We start from the raw sequence: 19,495 nt of genomic DNA on the forward strand, positions 1-19,495 counted from the left end.
AGGAGATGAAAGGAGGGGAGGGGAGGAGAAGGGAAAGGAGGGGAGGGGAAGGGAGGAGAGGGGAGGGGAGGGAAAGGGAGAGGAGAGGAGATGAAGGGAGGGGAGGAGAGGGGAGGGGAGGGGAAGGGAGAGGAGAGGAGAGGAGAGGAGAGGAGAGGAGAGGAGAGGAGAGGAGAGGAGAGGAGAGGAGAGGAGAGGGAAAGGAAACAATATAGATGACAATCTTTATGTTAGAAAAGAATCTCCAGTTGAGAAAGTGAAAAGATCCTGAATACAACTAAAATCATTTAAAAAGGAATCTTGTAGCTTCTAAGATCATTTCTAAGAGTGGAAGTCTCTCAGTATGAAGTGTAGAAAGCATTTTGCTGCTGAATTAGAGAGACAAATATTTGAATCCCAGCTCTGCACCATACCCAGCCAATGGCCACAGGCAAATGACTTAACCTGTCTCTGTTTCAATTCCCTCTCTAAAATATGCCTAGAGAGGACCTAGTGGGGGGTGTATTGTTATATGGTAAACTGGGGAATGTTATGCATGTACAAACTATTGTACTTACTGTTGAATGTAAAACATTAATTCCCCAATTAAAAATATTTTTAAAAATATGCCTAGAAAACCTACCCCCTGGGACTGTAGAGTTAATGAGGTAACAAATAAAAAGCTTTTGGCACCAGGTAGATAGATGGAGACTTAACAGTGCTTCTCCCTTCCCCAGTGTTTCACCAAAATATGCAAGAGTTGAGTTGGGGGTGGGGGAGAGGGAGAAGGGTAGCAAGGAGGAGGCTATTGTTTTAAGACAATATTTTATGAAAGCAAGAAACTGTATTTAGGAGACAAGGGTTAACATAGCAAAACCACAATTTAATTCACAACCACATTTTCACACCAGTAATTAATTATATCTCTGCATGTCTAGTGGTTGTCCACCGACCTCATTTGGAGCAGTCATCACAGATGCTAGCAGGTTTCAGCTGACAAGTTGCTTGGGGTGATCTTATCAGACAACTGGTTCACTACCCATAAAGGGATAATCTGCTCTGCCTTTTTTTCCTCATGTAAAAGAGAAGCCAGATTTTACAAAAGAAGACAATTCAGTTGAGGACAGTGAGGAGTTATTTATTTATTTAAGAAATATTTAGTTGGGGCCAGGTGGTGGTGCACCTGGTTGAGCGCACATGTTACATTGTGCAAGGACCCAGGTTAGAGCCTCCAGTCCCTACCTGCAAGAGGAAAGCTTCATAAGTGGTAAAGCAGGGCTGCAGGTTTCTCTCTGTCTCTCTCCCTCTCCATCTCCCCCTTCCTTCTCAATTTCTGGCTGTGTCTATCCAATAAATAAAGATAATTTTTTTATAAAAAAAATATTTACTTAGCATTGGTAATGTTCTAGTTTCCAGGTGGGCAAACAGATCTCATTGCCCATTGACTTCAAAAAGTTTATACTCCTGTCTTCAGAATCGTCTTTGATGTCTTTAACCCTGGATCCTAACATAATTCATTATCAAACTGCTGACTCTGGGAATCAGTGAGACTGAGCACTGGGAGAGGGGAATTGGCCTAGAACAAGGGCAGGGTAGTTAGCATAATGGCTGTGCAAATAGACTCATATGCCTTAAGATCTGATGTCCCAGGTTCAACCCCCTGCACCGCCACAAGCCAGAGCTAAGCAGTGTTCTGATAAAAAAAAAATAAAATAAAACTATAATAAAAAGAATCTGACTCCATACAGATTTCTCGTTCTAGTGGACCACACTAACAATAAAAGCAACCCACTAAAAGGCATCTAACCTGTTCAGAACCCCAAGTAAAATTTCTGCAGGAGAAATAAGAACCAACATTCTTCTCCATATGGAACCAATTTCTTTGAAATATCTTCAAGAGTATCTCTGGAAACTTAGCGTTCTATTATATTTGAAACTTGAAAGCAGGCTCTAGAGTGAATTGAAATATGGAACTAGCTGAAGGGACTTAGCATTTGAATCCCACCACTCACCCCATGAACCTCAAACCCTAGATTCAGTTCCGTGCTTACACACATGGGAACTTCTCTAGAGATTGGTTTCCTCTTCGATAAAAACAGAAGGATGGTGGCACCTGTCTGAGCGGGCTAATCACTATAGCAAACAATTGAAATCCCCGAGACTTGACACAATAAAAGGTTATTTCCTCTTCTCATATATTTTTGTTCATCAACCAGGTTCCTGGACAAAAAAGTAGCGACACATTCTCGAGCCTTGTCCTCCTCTGCATTTAGATGAGGAAAGACAGAAGGTGTGGAAGACCACGTGGGTTTTGTTCAGTCTGCAACGCAATAGTCAGGACCCAGTCTCATGGGCATCCTTATCTGCAGGGAGGCTGGAAAATGTAGACTGAAGGGCCTTGAAGAGAGGGAAGTGGGGACTTCACCACAATACTTAATACAAAAGTAAGTTTGGAGGAACTAGTGATGTTACATGTGAAAGAACTCATGAAAGTGTCTCAGTCAATAAAAATGAGCACTGGGTTATTATCAGCTCTGTGCTCATATCAGACTGAGACCCATCTCCTCTATGGAGCTCTTCCTGGATGGAACAGAGAAGGACAAGATAGTGACCTCAGTTTTAAATATTTTCTTTTGTTTTGTCTTGTCTTGTTTTGTTCTCCACTAGCATTATCACTGGGGCTTGGTGTCTGCATGACTACACTGCTCCTGGAAGCCTTTTTATGTTTTTTCTTTTGACAGAACATGAGAAACATTGACAAAGAAGGGGAGAGGGGAAGAAAGAAAGAGAGAAGGAAAACATCACCACACTGTTCCACCAATTTTGAATTTTGAAACACACACACACACACACACACACCCGCCAACCCTGCTTGCAGGAACTCCCCTATGGTGGCAAGGGATTTGAACCCAGGTCCTCACTAGATACACTGGGTGAGCCACCACCCAGTTCTGTGATTCCTAACTTTGTTATTTGGACAGTTCACCACAAAAAGAGAAGTTTTAAAGATGCCCGTGCCTGGCCATTCAGAGAGATAATATTTTCATATCTGAGAACTGAAAGTCCTAGGTTCAATTCCTGTACTACCATAAATCAGAGATGAATAGTGCTCTGGTGAAACACACACACATGGACACATACATACAAGCACACACACACACAACATACAGACACACAACACATACACACACAACACATATACACACAGAGACATACACACACACATACAGACATACACACACACACACACGCACACACACACACACAAAACACACACACCATTCCTTACAAGACTTCCAATCTGGGCAGAGGAGACAGCATAATGGTTATGCAAGCAGACTCTCATGCCTTAGGCTCCTAAGTCCCAGGTTCAGTCCCCCGCACCACTATAAGTCAGGCCTGAGCAGTGCTCTGGTGTTTCCCTCTGTGTCTCTGTCTGCATTTCACTCAAAAACAAAATAAATAAAATATTAAAAAAAAACAAGACTTCTAATCTAGAGTTACTTTAGATATATCTTGGAGTCGTGAGTGGTAGGCAATGACAAGAGGCCATAGTTTATAACATTTCTCCAAGTCATACTGATTCTTTTTGATGACATTTGCCCCACATAAGTTCATTTTACTATTAAATGATGCTTATAATATGTAACCTTAAGCTCTGAAAAAAATGGGAATTCACCAACTCAATTCATTCAGATACATTCTCCAAGTTGCCCCAGTGATCATTGCTGAGCAGCAGAAGTCTGGATCATGGTACTATCTCTTTCAAACTCTTCACTGTCTGTTCCTTCCTCATTCTCAAGATTGGTCTTTGCTTCCCCCTCTAAGCTCTTGTCACCCTTCTAGTCTCCCAGTTACTCGACAGTAATTCATCTAGTTTCTGTTCTAGTCACAGGACAGGGCAATAAGTGGCAGTGTCCTGCTTTCATGTCACTGGTACCTTGCTGTTCTCTTGCAGCCATTTCATGAAGGCCCATGTAGGAGAGTCTACCTTTGAGGCCACTTTATTCATAACCCTGTGCGGAGTCTTTATGCCCTTCAGCAAGCTGAGAAACTATTTGGTTTGCTTGCACACATTTATTGTTTGTCTTCCTCTGTAACAAGACAATTTCCATGAAGGCAAGACTTATCTTAGTAGCCATATCTCAGTAAATATCTGTTGATTGAAAGGCTAAGGAATGAGTGAAGTGACAGGCAGGAACCAGCCTATCTAGTGATGCCCTAAAGAGGTCAACCTGAGTTCTTTTTGCCTGCCTGGCAACCTGTTCTCATCTCTGCCTCTATGACTGTGGTTTTATAGGGGATGACACCACTCCACTGGGCTGCTTTCCACAACCAGGCTCAACACACCCAGTTGCTGCTGAAGAAGGGGGCAGACCCTACCCTGGTGGATAAAGATTTTAAAACTGCTCTCCACTGGGCAGTCCAGGTGAGGATTGTCTCATGTTTCAATGATATAAAGCTTTTGGGGGCACTAGGGAGGTAATATAATGGTTATGCAAAAGGGACTTTCATGCCTGAGACTCTGAGGTCCCAGGTTTAATCCCCAGCAGAGTTGATTAGTTCTCTGGTCCTCTGGGGTGAGTATCTGTCTGTCTGCCTATCTATCTATCTATCTATCTATCTATCTATCTATCTACCTATCTATCATCTATTTCTATCTTACTTAATCTCATTATCATTAAGAATAAATAGAATAGGGGTTGGGTGGTGGCATACCTGGTTGAGTGCACATATTAACAATGCACAAGGACCCGGGTTCAAGCCCCCAGTCCCCACCTGCAGGGGGGGAATCTTCATGAGTGGTGAAGCAGTGCTTCAGATATGTCTCTTTCTCTCTCCTTCTCTCTTTTTCTTTTAGAAATGAGCTCATGTATTTCAGTTGTTTATATTGCACATATGAGTGAAACCATATAGTAGACGTCTTTCAAAGAAATGCAGGTCATTCAGTAACAGATATAAACTATAGTAATAAGAGTACTTGAACTCAAACACCAAATTAAAGAACCTCAAGATAATATTATATATGAAAATAATAAGAAAAACAAAACAAAAAAGTTGTTAAGAAATATTAAAAATTACTAGGGAAAAAATGACATCAATTAAGAAGACCTGGAGTACAGTGTGTAAATGTGTTCTACATAAAAGTATTATACATATAATTTATATATAAGTAATCTCAGAGAGTCTCTCTGAAACTTTGTCTCACTATTCTTTCTTGTACATTTTCTTTGTTTCTTCCTTTGTTTCTTTCTCTCTTTCTTTCTTGCCTCCAAGATTATCATTGGGGCTCAGTGCCAGCACTATAAATCCACTGCTCCTGGCAGCTATTTTTCATTTTTATTGGATAGAACAGAGAGAAATTGAGAGAGGAGGTGGGTATAGAGAGAAAGAGAGACAGAGAGACACCTGCAGACCTGATTCACAGCTTGTGAAGTGACCCCCCCTGCAGGTGGGGAGCCAAGGGCTCAAACCAGGATCCTTGTGCAGGTTCTTGCACTTCCTACTATGTGTGCTTAATCCAGAGCGCCTCCTGACTCCCTCTGGTATTTCCTACCCATTTCTTCCTCCTTTCATGCTTTAAAATTGTCTCATATTTTATAAATTTTTATTTATAAAATGGAAATATTTACAAGACTACAGGATAAGAGGGGCACATTTACACACAGTGCCCATTCCCAGAGCTCCATTATCCCATCCCCTCCCTTGAAAGCTTTACTTTTCTTTATCCCTCTGGGAGTATGGACCCAAGGTCATTATGGGATGCAGAAGATGGAAGGTCTGGCTTCCGTAATTGCTTCCCCGCTGAACATGGGCATTGGCAGGTTGATCCATACTCCCAGCCTGTTTCTGTCTTTCCCTAGTGGGGTGGGGCTCTGGGGAGGCTGGGCTCCAACACACATTGGTGGGGTCTGCTGCCCAGGGAAATCAGGTTGGCATCATGGTATGTCTCATATTTTTATGCCATGTGTTTCTGGGTCTGCCTTACTGTGTATTACTGTGTTGAGAGTTAAGCATTCCTTTTTCCTCTGTGTAGCACTCCTTTCAGTAACCCTTGCAAGTCAGGTCTGGGAACTGCAAACTCCTTTGCAGTACTCCTATACTGTTTTGATTGCTCCTTCATATTTGAGTGATAGTCTTGCAGGATGAAATATGTGTGGCTGGCAGTTACTGTCTTTTAAAACCTTGAACAGGAGAGTCGGAAGGTAGCGCAGTGGGTTAAGCACATGTGGTGCAAAGCGCAAGGACCAGTTAGGATCTCGGTTCAAACCCCCGGCTCCCCACCTGCAGGGAAGTGGCCTCACAGTCGGTAAAGCGGGTCTGTAGGTGTCTCTCTTCCTCTCTATCTCCCCCTTCTCTCTCAATATCTCTCTGTCTCTAACCAGTAACAAATTTGAAAGAAAGAAATTTTTTTTAAAAAACAAAAACCTTGAACAGACCATTCCATTCTCCTGTCCTCCATGGTTCCTGTAGAAAAATCTGTTGCAAGTCTAGCTATACCACTTTTATAAATCACTTTCTTCTTTTCCCTGGCAGCTTGATTTTTTCTTTTTTCTTGTCGTTGATGTTTGATTGTTTCACAGTGATGTGTTTTGGTATGGTCTATTTGGGTCTAAAAATTTGGGAGTTCTCTTTGCTTCCTGAATATCTATATCCTGACCACATCCCAGAGTTGGAAATTTTTCTATTATTTCTTTGAGAGCTTGTTTGGAGATTCTAGCAGGGAAGCACAGCTACGCGTATACCCTTGACCGAAGACCGATCCGTCTCTATTCCGGGAAGGCTGTCCTCTTCCACAGAGCATGCAGCTTTGGGAGGGACGCACATTGAGAAGTGAGGGAGGAAGGGGACACCTGCCTAGCCAACCAGATCAACCGAATCAACCCTGGCGATCAATGGGGTGACAGATGCAGCAGCCAGTTCGCCCTCACATCCTTATTACTTCATTGAATATGGTTTCTATTCCCAACTTTCTCTCCTCTCTTTCTGAGGCCCCTATAATTATGATTTTTTTAATGGAGTCTTTACTTACCCAAAAAGCTGTTTCATTATTCCTAAATATTTTTTTCTCCTTCTATTTGAAGTCAAAGACTGTGGGCAGTTTGTCTTCTATTTCTGATGTGCTCTCTTCAGCATGGGTAAGTCTACTGCCTTCACTTAGGATTTGAGACTTGAATGCTCCAAGTGTCCTTCATACCCTGTAACTCTGTCTTCTCATTTTCCTATCAAGCGAATCTTTCAAGTCATACATCTCTTTTTTTTTTTAACTCATTTCTCTATACTAAACTGAGAGCTTCAGATTTCTTCAGCTTTCCTGACAGTGTATTCCTTAAACTCTTTCTCAGATAGCTCTCCTGGATTAACATCATTAAGTGTCTTGCTTCCGCTTGCTTTTGCAGAACCAGTGTTTGCCTAGTTTTGGTTTAGTTTTATTTAGTTTGCCCACTTGTTTTGGTTTCTGTTGTTGCCCACAGGTGGTGCTGGGTTCTGCTTTTTTTATGAGTTGAGTGAGGAGAGGAATTATTATTATTATTATTACTTAATTTTTATTTATAAAATGGAAACACTGACAAGACCATAGGATAAGAGGAGCACAACCTCACATAGCTCCCACCACCAGAACTCCATATCCCATCCCCTCCCCTGATAGCTTTCCTGTTCCTTATCCTTCTGGGAGTATGGGTCCAAGGTCATTGTGGAATGCAGAAGATGGAAGGTCTGGCTTCTGTAATTGCTTCCCCGCTGAACATGGCCACTGGCAGGTCGATCCATACTCCCAGGCTGTCTCTTTCCCTAGTGGGGTGGGGCTCTGGGGAGTGGGGCTCCAGGACACATTAGTGGGGCTGTCTGCCTAGGGAAGGCCTGTTGGCATCATGGTAGCATCTGGAATCTGGTGGCTGAAAATAAGTTAAGATATAAAGCAGAACAAATTGTTGGCTAATGAGGAGAGGACCTTTGAGGTGACATAGTATCATGGCACCTGATATCCCTTACACGGGGGGGGGGGGGGGGTGTAAGGAATATTCCACACCTTCTTTTCTTCCCAGACTAATTCCTGAAAGTAGGAACTCTGCTATAAGGTCCAAGTCATTTTTCTTACCTGAAGGGCAGTCTGACCCCAACCACCAGGGTCTGGGACCTGGTGGCATCTGGGACATCTTAGAGTTTGATAGGCATCCCTGATGTCACCGGGATGCTGTGTTCTGTTCCCTAGTTCCTCTGAACAATTCCCTGGAGTTTGCTTGGAGTCTGTGGCTTCTACAGCTCTAAGTGACAGCCCAGAGCTCCTTTAAAGCCACACGGGCCCTTTAAATATGCAGCATGGATTTGAAGTGATTATAAACATGGCATGTGGCAAGCAATGTGGTGCCTTAGTACCGTTTGTGTCTTTCTTTTCTTCCTTTCCTGTTCCTGCTGTCCATACATTCATTCATTTCTGAGGTAGGAAGGAGCATCACTATTTGAAAGTGGGTTGAAATGTCATCTGTTCTCTGATGAAATTTGTTGAGTGATTATAAACTTGTTTTCTGAGGTAGAAACAACTTTCTGTGATCAAGTCACCATAGTTCTGCCCAAAGAGGTTCTCTCCCCCGCTCTATCTCCCCCTTCCATCTCAGTTTCTCCTGTCTCTATCCAATCAATAAATTAAAAAAGAAAGAGAAAGAACGAAAGGAAGGAAGGAAGGAAGGAAGGAAGGAAGGAAGGAAGGAAGGAAGGAAGGAAGGACTCTTGGGACTGGGTGGTGGGTGGTGGCTAACCATTAAAGCACAGAAGTCACCACATGCAAGGACTTGGGTTTGAGCTCCCAGCCCCCACCTGCACTAGCGAAGCTCCCCAGGCAGTGGGACAGGCTTCAGGTCCTTTCCTTCTCCCTCACCTGCTCACCATCACCTATTTCTCTCTGTCTCTATCATGACTTTTTATAAACGGAAAAATTGGTCACTGGAAGCAGTGGAGTTTTCATTTAGGCACCAAGCACTAGTGATAACCCCAAGGCAGAATTTTTTTTTTTCCTCCTCCAGGGTTATTGCTGGGCTTGGTGCCTGCACCATGAATCCACCGCTCCTGGAGGCCATTTTTTTCCCCCTTTTGTTGCCCTTGTTGTAGCTTCGTTGTGGTTATTATTATTGCCCTTGTTGACGCAATTCGTTGTTGGATAGGACAGAGAGAAATGGAGAGAGGAGGGGAAGACAGAGAAGGGGAGAGAAAGATAGACACCTGCAGACCTGCTTCACCACCTGTGAAGCGACTCCCCTACAGGTGGGGAGCCGGGGGCTCGAACCGGGATCCTTATGCCGGTCCCTGCGCTTTGCACCACATGCGCTTTACCCACTGCACCACCGCCCGACCCCCACAAAGGCAGAATTTTTAAAGCATCTGTATGTAGGGGAGAGTAGATAACCAACATGCTGGAGTACTTTCATTCTGCTTTCTTTCTATCCCTTCATGTCTAATGAAGCAAGAGCAAACCTGTCCCTTGGAGGATTTGACTGTACCAGCTGTTTAGAAGAAAATGCATGGAGGGGAGTCCCTAATCCCCTGTGACTATAGAAAATAATAGAGTATATTTTAGCTATACAACAGAGAGATCCAAACATGCTCTTCTCTCTACAACTCGGTGCCTACTACTGGTTCTCATTGTATCAGGGTAAACCTTCACAGCTTTACTTGAAAAACTCCTTCAGGGGCTGAGCGGTGGCGCACCTGGTTGAGTGCACTTGCTAACGTGCATGAGGACCCAAGTTCAAGCCCCCCCAGTCCCCACTTGCAGGGGGAAAGCTTTGTAAGTGGTGAAGCAGTGTTGCAGGTGTCTCTTGGTCTCTCTCCCTCCCTATCTCCCCCTTCCTTCTGGATTTCTGGCTATCTCTATCCAATAAATAAATATAATTAAAAAAACTTTAAAATAAAGTTTAAAGAAGAAAAGAGAAATAAAACTCCCTTCAGAGTGTCTAGAACATCACTCTCATCTTCCTTTCAAATCTTCCAAAGCACGATAGCCTAGGTGACCCTGTACTTTGTACTGAGCAATGGAAATCATGGCTGCTGACCCTACCTCACTGTGAGAAGTGGAAGTCGGCATCTGTATGCCAGATGGGAGCACTCAGGATAGCCCTCCAGAAATCTATCGTCTAAAGAGGGCCAACCTGAGAATAATTTGGAGCAACAATCCCAGCAAGAGGGTATTCAACTGCTTTCTGCTGTCAAGGAGAACAAGTAGGTGTTGGTTATTCCACCCTTCAGGATAGAACAATCCACTCACTCGCCTTCTGTCTTCTGGTGCCTAATAAGCAGGGACGTCTCCACCATTTATTGTCACCAGCCCATTAAGGGCACTTTTGCTGCACTGGTGCCAGGAGCCCTGGGGGAAGTGTTTTTCTCAGACCTGAAGGTAGTTTCACTCTGATGTTTCCATCAGCCGCTCACAGCAGAGATGGGCACCTGGCACTTTCAGGTACCTGTGCAGGAGGGAAGTACAGGCATTTTGAAAATTGCTGTTTGTATTCCTCTAGCCTAGGCCTTAGTTACTCTAAAGCAGGAACATTCTTGAACAAAGCGAGTAATCAGAGTTGTTTATTTGTTTTGTTGTTTTTGTTTTTAACACCTTACCTACATACTTTCAGTATCTGTTCATCTTCCCTGACCCCTCACACCCCAGTCTTGGCCTGTGTGTGTGGGGGGGAACCAGCCATTGGTGACCCAATGCAATCTGGCTGGTTCACCACCAAATGCCCCATGTGTGGGGCTCTCAGCTGAAATGAGAGGAGTTAGAACCAAGCTTTTTTTTTTTCTCTCCTCTTCAGCCTCCTCTTCCCTGCTTTCTGATTTCTTAGTTCTATATGGGCTTAGGTGTGTGCATATTTCCCAGGAGTTCTGACCAGCATGTCTACTCTGCTCCTCTTTCTTCCACCCAACCCCCAATGGAACCACTGCTCTGGGGCTAGGGAGATAGCAAAATAGTTATGGAAAAAACCTTCAGCACTGAGGCAAGTCCCAGGATCAATTCCCAGCATCACTATAAGCCAGAGCTGAGCAAGGCTCTGGGAGAGAGAGGGGAGGAGTGAGAGAAAGAGAAGAAAGAGAGAGAAGAGGAGGGGGAAAATGGAGGGAGGGAGTGGGAAAAGGAAGGAAAGAAGGAAGGGAAGGTGAGAGAGGGAGAAAGAGAGAGATTGGGAAATCAGCCTAGACTCACTACTCTAGCCCTGGAATCAACAGCATCGCTTGTGGACCAAAAGGTGTTCAGACACCACTCCAGACCTTCTGAGTGGGGCTTTTCCTTCGGGGTAGAAATTTCTGTTCTTTCTTCAAAGAGGAAATGTGGCAAAGATCAAAAGAACATATAGACAGGACTCAGAAGATCTCAGTGTGTGTTGACAGACCTGGATTTGATCAGGGAACAGTCACCAATACCTCTTGCTTTAACTGTCTGTGTCTCTTTGGGGTCTGAAAGAGTCCATGCACGAGGCAGTGATGTGTAACATGCTCTGTAACTGGAAGCATCATCAGGGCACCTGACTTCCTGTATGAACGTTAAGTATCCGGAGTTGGGCAGTAGGGCAGCGGGTTAAATGCACATGGCACAAAGCGCAAGGACCAGTACAAGGATCCTGGTTTCAGCACCCGGCTTCCCCACCTACAGGGGGGTTGCTTCACAAGCAGTGAAGCAGGTCTGCAGGTGTCTTTCTTTCTCTCCCCCTCTCTAACCCTAACCCTATCTATGATATCTCTCTATCTTCCCCTCCTCTCTCCATTTCTCTGTCCTATCTAACAATAACAACAATAATAATAACCACAACAAGGGCAACAAAAGGGAAAAAATAGCTTCCAGGAACAGTGGATTCATAGTGCAGTCACCGAGCCCCAGCAATAACCCTAGAGGCAAAAAAAAAAAAAAAAAAAAAAGAAAGCTAAGTATCTGGAGTCAGGCGGTAGTGCAACAGTTTCAGCGCAGGTAGCGCAGAGTTCAAGGACTGGAGTAAGGATCCCAGTTCAAGACCCCAGCTCACACATACAGGGGAGTCGCTTCACAAGTGGTGAAGCAGGTCTGCAGGTGTCTGCCTTTCTCTGCCCCTCTGTCTTCCCTTACTCTCTCCATTTCTCTCTGTCCTATCCAACAATGATGACAACAATAATAACTACAACAATAAAACAACAAGGACAACAAAGGGAATAAATATTTAAGAAATAAAGGATTTTTTCTGGCCTGACATCCAGGTCTTTGATCCATTTGGAGTTGATTTTTGTTTCTGGTGAGATAAAGTTGTTCAATTTCATTCTTCTGCATGTTACAACCCAGTTTTCCCAGCACCATTTATTGAAGAGAGCCTCCTTCTTCTATTTAATCCTTTGGGCCCCCTTATCAAATATTAGATGTCCATAGGTGTGCAGATTTATTTCTGGGCTTTCAATTCTGTTCCACTGGTCTGTGTGCCTATTTTTGTTCCAGTACCATGCTGTTTTGATGATGATGGATATATAATATAGTTTAAGGTCTGGGAGTGTGATGCCTCCATTTCTGTTTCTTTTCAAGATGGTTTTGGCAATTCTAGGTGTTTTCAGGTTCCATATAAATGACTGTAGTGTTTGTTCTATTCTCTTAAAGAAGCTTGGTGGAACTTTGATAGGTATTGCATTAAATTTGTATATGGCTCTGTGGAGAATATTCATTTTGATGATATTAATTCTTCCAATCCATAAGCATGGGATATCTTTCCATTTCTTGGTATCAGTTTCTATTTCCTTGCGTAGCGACTCATAGTTTTCAGTATACAAGTCTTTCACTTCTTTGGTCAACTTTATTCCTAGGTATTTGATTGATTTTGCTGAAACAGTAAATGGGAGTGATTTCTGGATGTCTTCTTCTTCAGATTTAGTGTTTGCATAAAGAAATGCCACTTATTTTTGTACATTGATTTTGTAGCCTGATACCTTGCTATATTGCCTAATAACTTCCAGTAGTTTTCTGCTGGATTCTTTAGGTTTTTCTCTGTATACTATCATATCATCTGCAAATAGTGAGAGCTTGACTTCTTCCTTTCCAATCTGTATTCCTTTGATTTCTTTCTCTTGCCTGATTGCTATGGCAAGAACTTCCAATACTATGTTGAAGAGTAACGGTGACAGTGGACAGCCCTGTCTAGTCCCCGATCTGAGGGGGAATGCTTTCAGCTTCTGTCCATTGAGTATGATGTTGGCTGTAGGTTTGCTATATATAGACTCCACTATCTTGAGGAATTTCCCATCTATTGCCATTTTTTGTAGAGTTTTGAGCATGAATGGGTGTTGGATTTTGTCAAAGACTTTCTCTGCATCTATTGAGATAATCATGTGGTTTTTGGCTTTGCTTTTATTGATGTGGTGAATGACATTGATTAACTTATGGATGTTGAACCAGCCTTGCATTCCTGGGATGAATCCCACTTGATCGTGATGAACAATCTTTTTGATATGCTGCTGTATCCCGTTGGCCAAGATCTTGTTTAATATTTTGGTATCTATGTTCATCAGAGATATCGGTCTGTAGTTTTCCTTTTTTGTTCTGTCCCTATCAGCTTTTGGTATCAGGGTGATATTGGCTTCATAGAAGGTGGAAGGGAGTATTCCTGTTTCTTCAATCTTATGGAAAAGCTTAAGAAGTATGGGTACTAACTGTTTCCTGAAAGTTTTGTAGAATTCGTTTGTGAAGCCATCTGGTCCAGGACTTTTGTTGTTGGGGAGATTCTTTTTTTTAAATATTTATTTTATTTATTTATTCCCTTTTGTTTCCCTTGTTGTTTTATTGTTGTAGTTATTATTGTTGTTGTCGTTGTTGGTTAGGACAGAGAGAAATGGAGAGAGGGAGGGGAAGACGGAGAGGAGGAGAGAAAGATAGACACCTGCAGACCTGCTTCACAGCTTGTGAAGTGACTCCCCTGCAGGTGGGGAGCCGGGTTCAAGCCGGGGTTCGAACTGGGATCCTTATGCCGGTCTTTGTGCTTTGCGGCACCTGATGGGGGAGATTCTTAATAACGGTTTCAATTTCTTTGTCTGTGATTGGTGCATTTAGATTTTTTAGTTCTTCTTGGATCAGTTTTGGAAGGGCATATGCTTCTAGGAATTGTTCCATTTCTTCCAGATTCTCTAGCTTGGTGGCATATAATTCTTCATAGAAGTTTTGAGTGATTCTCTGGATTTCTGTGGTGTCAGTTGTGATATCTCCTCCATCGTTTACAATTCTATTAATTTGAATATTCTCTCTTTTTTGTTTGGTGAGTCTGGCTAGGGGGGTGTCAATTTTGTTTAATCTTTCAAAGAATCAACATTTGGCTTCATTGATCTTTTATATGGTTCTTTTATTTTCGATGTTGTTTATTTCTGCTCTAATTTTAGTGATTTCTGTCCTTCTGGTTGCTTTAGGGTTCCTTTGTTCCTCTTCCTCTAAGTCCTTGAGGTGTGCAGTAAGGTCGTGCATTTGAGCTTCTTCTTGGTCTTTAATATGTGATTGTATGGCTATAAGTTTCCCTCTCAGTACAGCTTTAGCTGTGTCCCAAATATTTTGATAGGTTGTGTCTTCATTTTCATTAGTTTCCAGGAACATTTGAATTTCCTGCTTGAGTGAGTCTCTGACCCAGTGTTTCTTAAGGAGTATGTTGTTTAGTTTCCAAATTCTGTGACTTTTAATAATTTTCCGTTTGTTGTTAAATGTTAGTTTTACTCCACTGTGGTCTGAGAAGATACTTGGGATGATTTCAATGCTCTTGAATTTATTGATGCTGTCTTTGTGGCCTAACATGTGGTCTATCCTTGAGTATGTGTTATGTGGATTTGAAAAGAAGGTGTATTCCAGTTTTTTGGGGTGAAGGAGTCTGAAAATGTCCAAGAGGTCTAGTCTGTCAATCTCTTCATTCAATTCTCTTGTATCTTTGATGGTTCCCTGCATTGTTGATCTGACTAAGTGTGAGAGTGGGGTCTTGAAGTCTCCCACAATTACTGTATTACTATTGATGTATTTTTGAAATTCTTTCAGTAAGTGCTTGACGTATTTAGATGGTCTCTCATTGGGTGCATAGACGTTAATGATTGTTAAGTCTTCTTGGCTGATTGATCCTCTAATAATTATGTAATATCCTTGCCTATCTTTTATTACTTTATTTAATTTAAAATCTATTTTGTCTGAGATTAGAATAGCTGTACCTGTCCTTTTTTGTGGTTTGTTAGCCTGTATGATAGTTTTCCATCCTTTCACTTTAAGTCTGTGTTTATCTTGTTGTGACATATGGGATTCTTGCTAGCAGCATATGGTTAGGTTATGTTTTCTGATCCATCCCCCCACTCTGTGTCTTTTGATGGTTGAGTTTAAGCCATTGACATTTATTGATATTATGGATTTAATGTATTGTAGTGCCATTGTTCAAAAAAAATTTTTGTTTGCTCTGATATATTGCAAGTACTATAGTGATGTTCTTGTTTATAAGAGGTCTTTTAGAACCTCTTTCAAGGCCAGTTTGGTGATGGTTGCCTCCTTTAACTGTTGTTTGTCTAAGAAGGTTTTGATCCCTCCATCTAGTTTGAATGAAAGCCTAGCAGGATATATTATCCTTGGTTGAAACCCTTTTTCATTCAGGGCTCGATAGATATCTTGCCATTCTCTTCTGGCTTTTAGAGTTTGAGTGGAGAAGTCTGCAGATAATCTTATGGGTTTTCCCCTGTATGTGACTTTTTGTTTCTTTCTTGCAGCCTTTAAGATCCTTTCTTTATCCTTATTTCTTCTCATTGTGACTATGATGTGTCTTGGTGTCTTCAGGTCTGGGTTGATTCTGTTTGGAACTCTCTGGGCCTCTTGAATCTTGATGTCCTTTCTGTTATTCAGGTCTGGGAAGTTTTCTTCTATTATTTCCTCTAGAATATTTCCTTCCCCTTCCTCTCTTTCTTCCTCTGGCAGGCCAATTATACAAATGTTACTTCTTTTGAGATCATCCCATATGTCTCTGTTGTTTTCAGTGTCTCTCAATCTCTTTTTGAGTTATTTCACCTCTTTCTTTGTTTTCTCTAACTCATCCTCTGTCTGACTAATTCTGTTTTCTGCTTCTGTTAGTCTGCTTTCCCTTCCCTCAGCTTCTTTCTTCATTACAGCTATTTCAGCTTTCAGTTCTCTAATTGCCTCAAGATAATCAGTATTTTCCTTGGGGGTCTCAACTATTGTTTCCCTAATACTGCCATTCCTTTCCTCCAATGTTGTTTCCATTTCTGTGATTAATAAGTTTATTATTGCTTGCATACTTTTCTTATGTATGATTACTTCTGGATGATTTGTAGTTTCTTCTGGGCTCTTGTCTTCTTTCATTAGAGTAGCAGTTTTATTTGTTTTTGATCTACCCATTTTTTTTTATTTATGTGTTTCTTATTTTTATGCTCTGTTGTTCCTCAGTTGTTGTGTCTTGAGCACAAGCAACACTGTACTAAATACCTTTATGACAAATGCACTCACCAACCTCAGGAATTACAATAGCAACTGAAACAAGTATTGAAGCAGTTTAATCACCACCAATTAGCCAAACAATGTCTCCAGTCCGTGAAAAAATAGCAACCAAGTCCAAGTAAAGAAGAAATAGAAAAGAAAAAATGGATAGCAAGAATAGACAGTTATGCAAATCTACTATTCACTGTATATTCTAGGGGTAACAAGAGGAGAAAGGGAACTAGAGCAGAGATACACACATAGAGAGTCCACTCTGAGTCAGATTTCTTCCCCAAATAAATCACAAATTCTGAAACGCAAAGAAGGAAGGAAGAAGTGTATGACAAGATAAAAAAAAGAAAAAAGATAAACAAGAGAGAGAAAAGAGAAAAGAGAAGAGAAAGGGCTGTAATTAAAGAGCAGTGAAAGGAAATTTTTTAATTGATTATTTTATTATTTATTTATTTATTTTTATTTTTTTTAATTAGCTAGGAGGAGGAAGAAGAGGAGAGTCTGTAGAGGAAGTAGGAGTAACAAGACAAATTCTTCTCACAATAGATAAGTTGCCCACTACCCGAGCAATGAAAGATACCCTAAGAGTTAATTCTGATCAACCTAAAGGGGGGAGGGAAGATATATGCCTTTATATAATATTAATAATAAAATAGAGCAGGGTAAAACACCCTGTCCCAGATTGCCTCAAGCCTCCTGAGCAGAGGCAGCTGATTGTTAAGAAAGAAAAAAAAAAACCCTCAGGACTAGACAGGGATAGCAGGAATAGACAGTTATGCAAATCTACTATCCACTGTATATTCTAGGGGTAGCTAAAGGAGGAAGGGAAGTTGAGCAGAGATACTCACAGAGAGAGTCCACTCTGAGTCAGATTTCTTCCCCTAAATAATTCCCAAAAGTGTATCAGTGAATTCAGAAAGCTGTAGGATTAAGGAAGAAAGGATGACAAGACAGAGGGAAAAAAAAGAAAAAAAAGAGAGAGAGAGAAAAAGAAAAAGATAAGAAAAACAACAGTAATAAAAAGTGGTGAAAGGAAAGATTTTGTTTATTTATTTATTTATTATTATTTATTATTTATTTTTAATTTTTAAAATTTCCTTTTTGCCCTCGTTTTTATTGTTGTTGTAGTTATTACTGTTGTTAATGTCATTGTTGTTGGATAGGACAGAGAGAAATGGAGAGAGGAGGGGAAGACAGAGAGAGGGAGAGAAAGATAGACACCTGCAGACCTGCTTCACCGCCTGTGAAGTGATTCCCCTGCAGGTGGGGAGCCGAGGCTCGAACCAGGATCCTTACACCGGTCCTTGGCTTTGCACCATGTGTGCTTAACCCGCTGCACCACCTCCCGGCTCCCTATTTTTTATTATTTAATTAGCTATGGGGGGGAGGGAGGGGAGCTGCTTGTGCAGAGGCAGCTGGTTGGCTTCTTAGAAAGAAAAAAGGCCAGAGGTTTCAGAAGGTAATAGACTTACAATGAATGATACTCTCTGGTGGAACAGGAATCTTGGTAAAGAAAGAAGCTCAGCAGGGGAGCCTGCTAGGAGCTGGTCCCCGGGGACTTGTTATGGGGGGGGGTGGGAGAGGAGGTGCGCTTTGGGAATAATAATTTAAAAGAAAAAAATTTTTTTCCCTTTCTTTCTCCTCTATTTTTTAACCCAAATTAAGTTATAGTCACCTCCTTGGTGTCACCGTTGGGACCCCTTATTAACTGGCCTACTAAAGGCAGAAAATCCTACCGTTTCCAGGAGATGTAGTCAGAGCTCAAGCCACTAGCAGCTTCTCAGTCCGCCATCTTCCGGGAACCTGTGTTTTTTTTTTAATGTTATGTTTGTTCATGGTTAATGGGCTGAGAGGCAGTGCACCTAGTTAGGCACAGCTATTACAGTGCACACGAACCCTGGCTCAAACCCTCATCCCCAACTGCAGGGGGAAGCTTCACAAGTTGTGAAGCAGTGCTGCAGGTATGTATCTTTCCCTCTCTACATCTCCTTCCATCAACTTCTCTCTATCTCTATACAATAGATAAGACATGTAAAAATGTTTTAAGAAATTAAGCACTCAAATACACATAAACCCAGGCAGGGGAGATAGCATAATGGTTATATAAAAGCCTTTCAAGCCTGAGGCTCTGAGGTCCCAGGTTCAATCCCCAGCACTACCATAAGCTAGAACCAAGCAGTGTTCTGGTCTCTTTCTCTCTCTCAGTATCTTTCCCTCTGCATCTACTCTTTCTAATTAAAATATTTTAAAAAATAAAAAGATCTCAAATACACATAAGCTTTTGTAACTTGAATAAGACCTTTAGGCCTTTAGTACCTAAAACTGACTTGAAGCAGCATGAAGTCCTCTTCCTCTTCCTCCTCTCTCTCTCCTTTATCCCCTTCCTCTTTCTCTCTCTGTTTTTTTAAATTGTCTTTATTGATTTATTGGATAGAGACTATCAGAAATCGAGAGAAAGTGGGAAACAGAGAGGGAAAGAGTCAGAAAGACTCCTGCAACCCTGCTTCACCACTTGCAAAGCTTTCCCCCTGCAGGTGGGGGCCAAGGGCTGGAACCTGTGTCTTTGTTCATTGCAACATGTTTTCTCAACCAGGCGAGCCACCACCCGGCCCCCCTCTTTCTCACTTTTAGCCTGCTCTTCCTCATCTCCCTCCTTCTCCTCTTTCCCTCCTCCCTTTTCTTTTTTTAATTGTTACTGATTTATTTATTATTGTTTAGAGACAAAGAAATTGAGTGGGGCGTGGAAGTTAAAAAAGGTAAAAGACAGAGACACCTGCAGCCCTGATTCACCACTCCTGAAGCTTTCCTCGTGCAGGTGGGAACCAAGGGCTTGAACCTGGGTCCTTGCACTTTGTATCATGTGTACTTAACCAGGTGCACCACCACCTGACACCCTCCTCCTCTTCCTCCTCCTCCTCCTTCTCCTCATGTCAAAAACTTGGGATCAGCTCTTTGAATTGCATCAGAATCCTATAAATATGCTTTCATTCAAAGGCTGTTCCAGATGTCAAAAGACTTAAATATGGCAGATACAGGAGGGTCCAGCTGATAAGGAGAAAGTACCTTAGG

General features: G+C 42.0%; 1 protein-coding gene across 1 annotated transcript in view; it reads left to right on the forward strand.

The window, feature by feature from the left end:
• LOC103124430 (ankyrin repeat domain-containing protein 55-like) overlaps nt 1-19,495 on the forward strand; it is a 142,820-nt gene that overhangs the window by 72,979 nt on the left and 50,346 nt on the right. Inside the window, exon 7 of the mRNA XM_007535145.2 lies at nt 4,280-4,408. Within this exon, the coding sequence (XP_007535207.1) occupies nt 4,280-4,408 (129 nt within the window). The remainder of the gene's footprint in view (nt 1-4,279; nt 4,409-19,495) is intronic.

This window comes from Erinaceus europaeus, chromosome 5 (genome assembly GCF_950295315.1).
Source record: "Erinaceus europaeus chromosome 5, mEriEur2.1, whole genome shotgun sequence".
NCBI lineage: Eukaryota > Metazoa > Chordata > Mammalia > Eulipotyphla > Erinaceidae > Erinaceus > Erinaceus europaeus.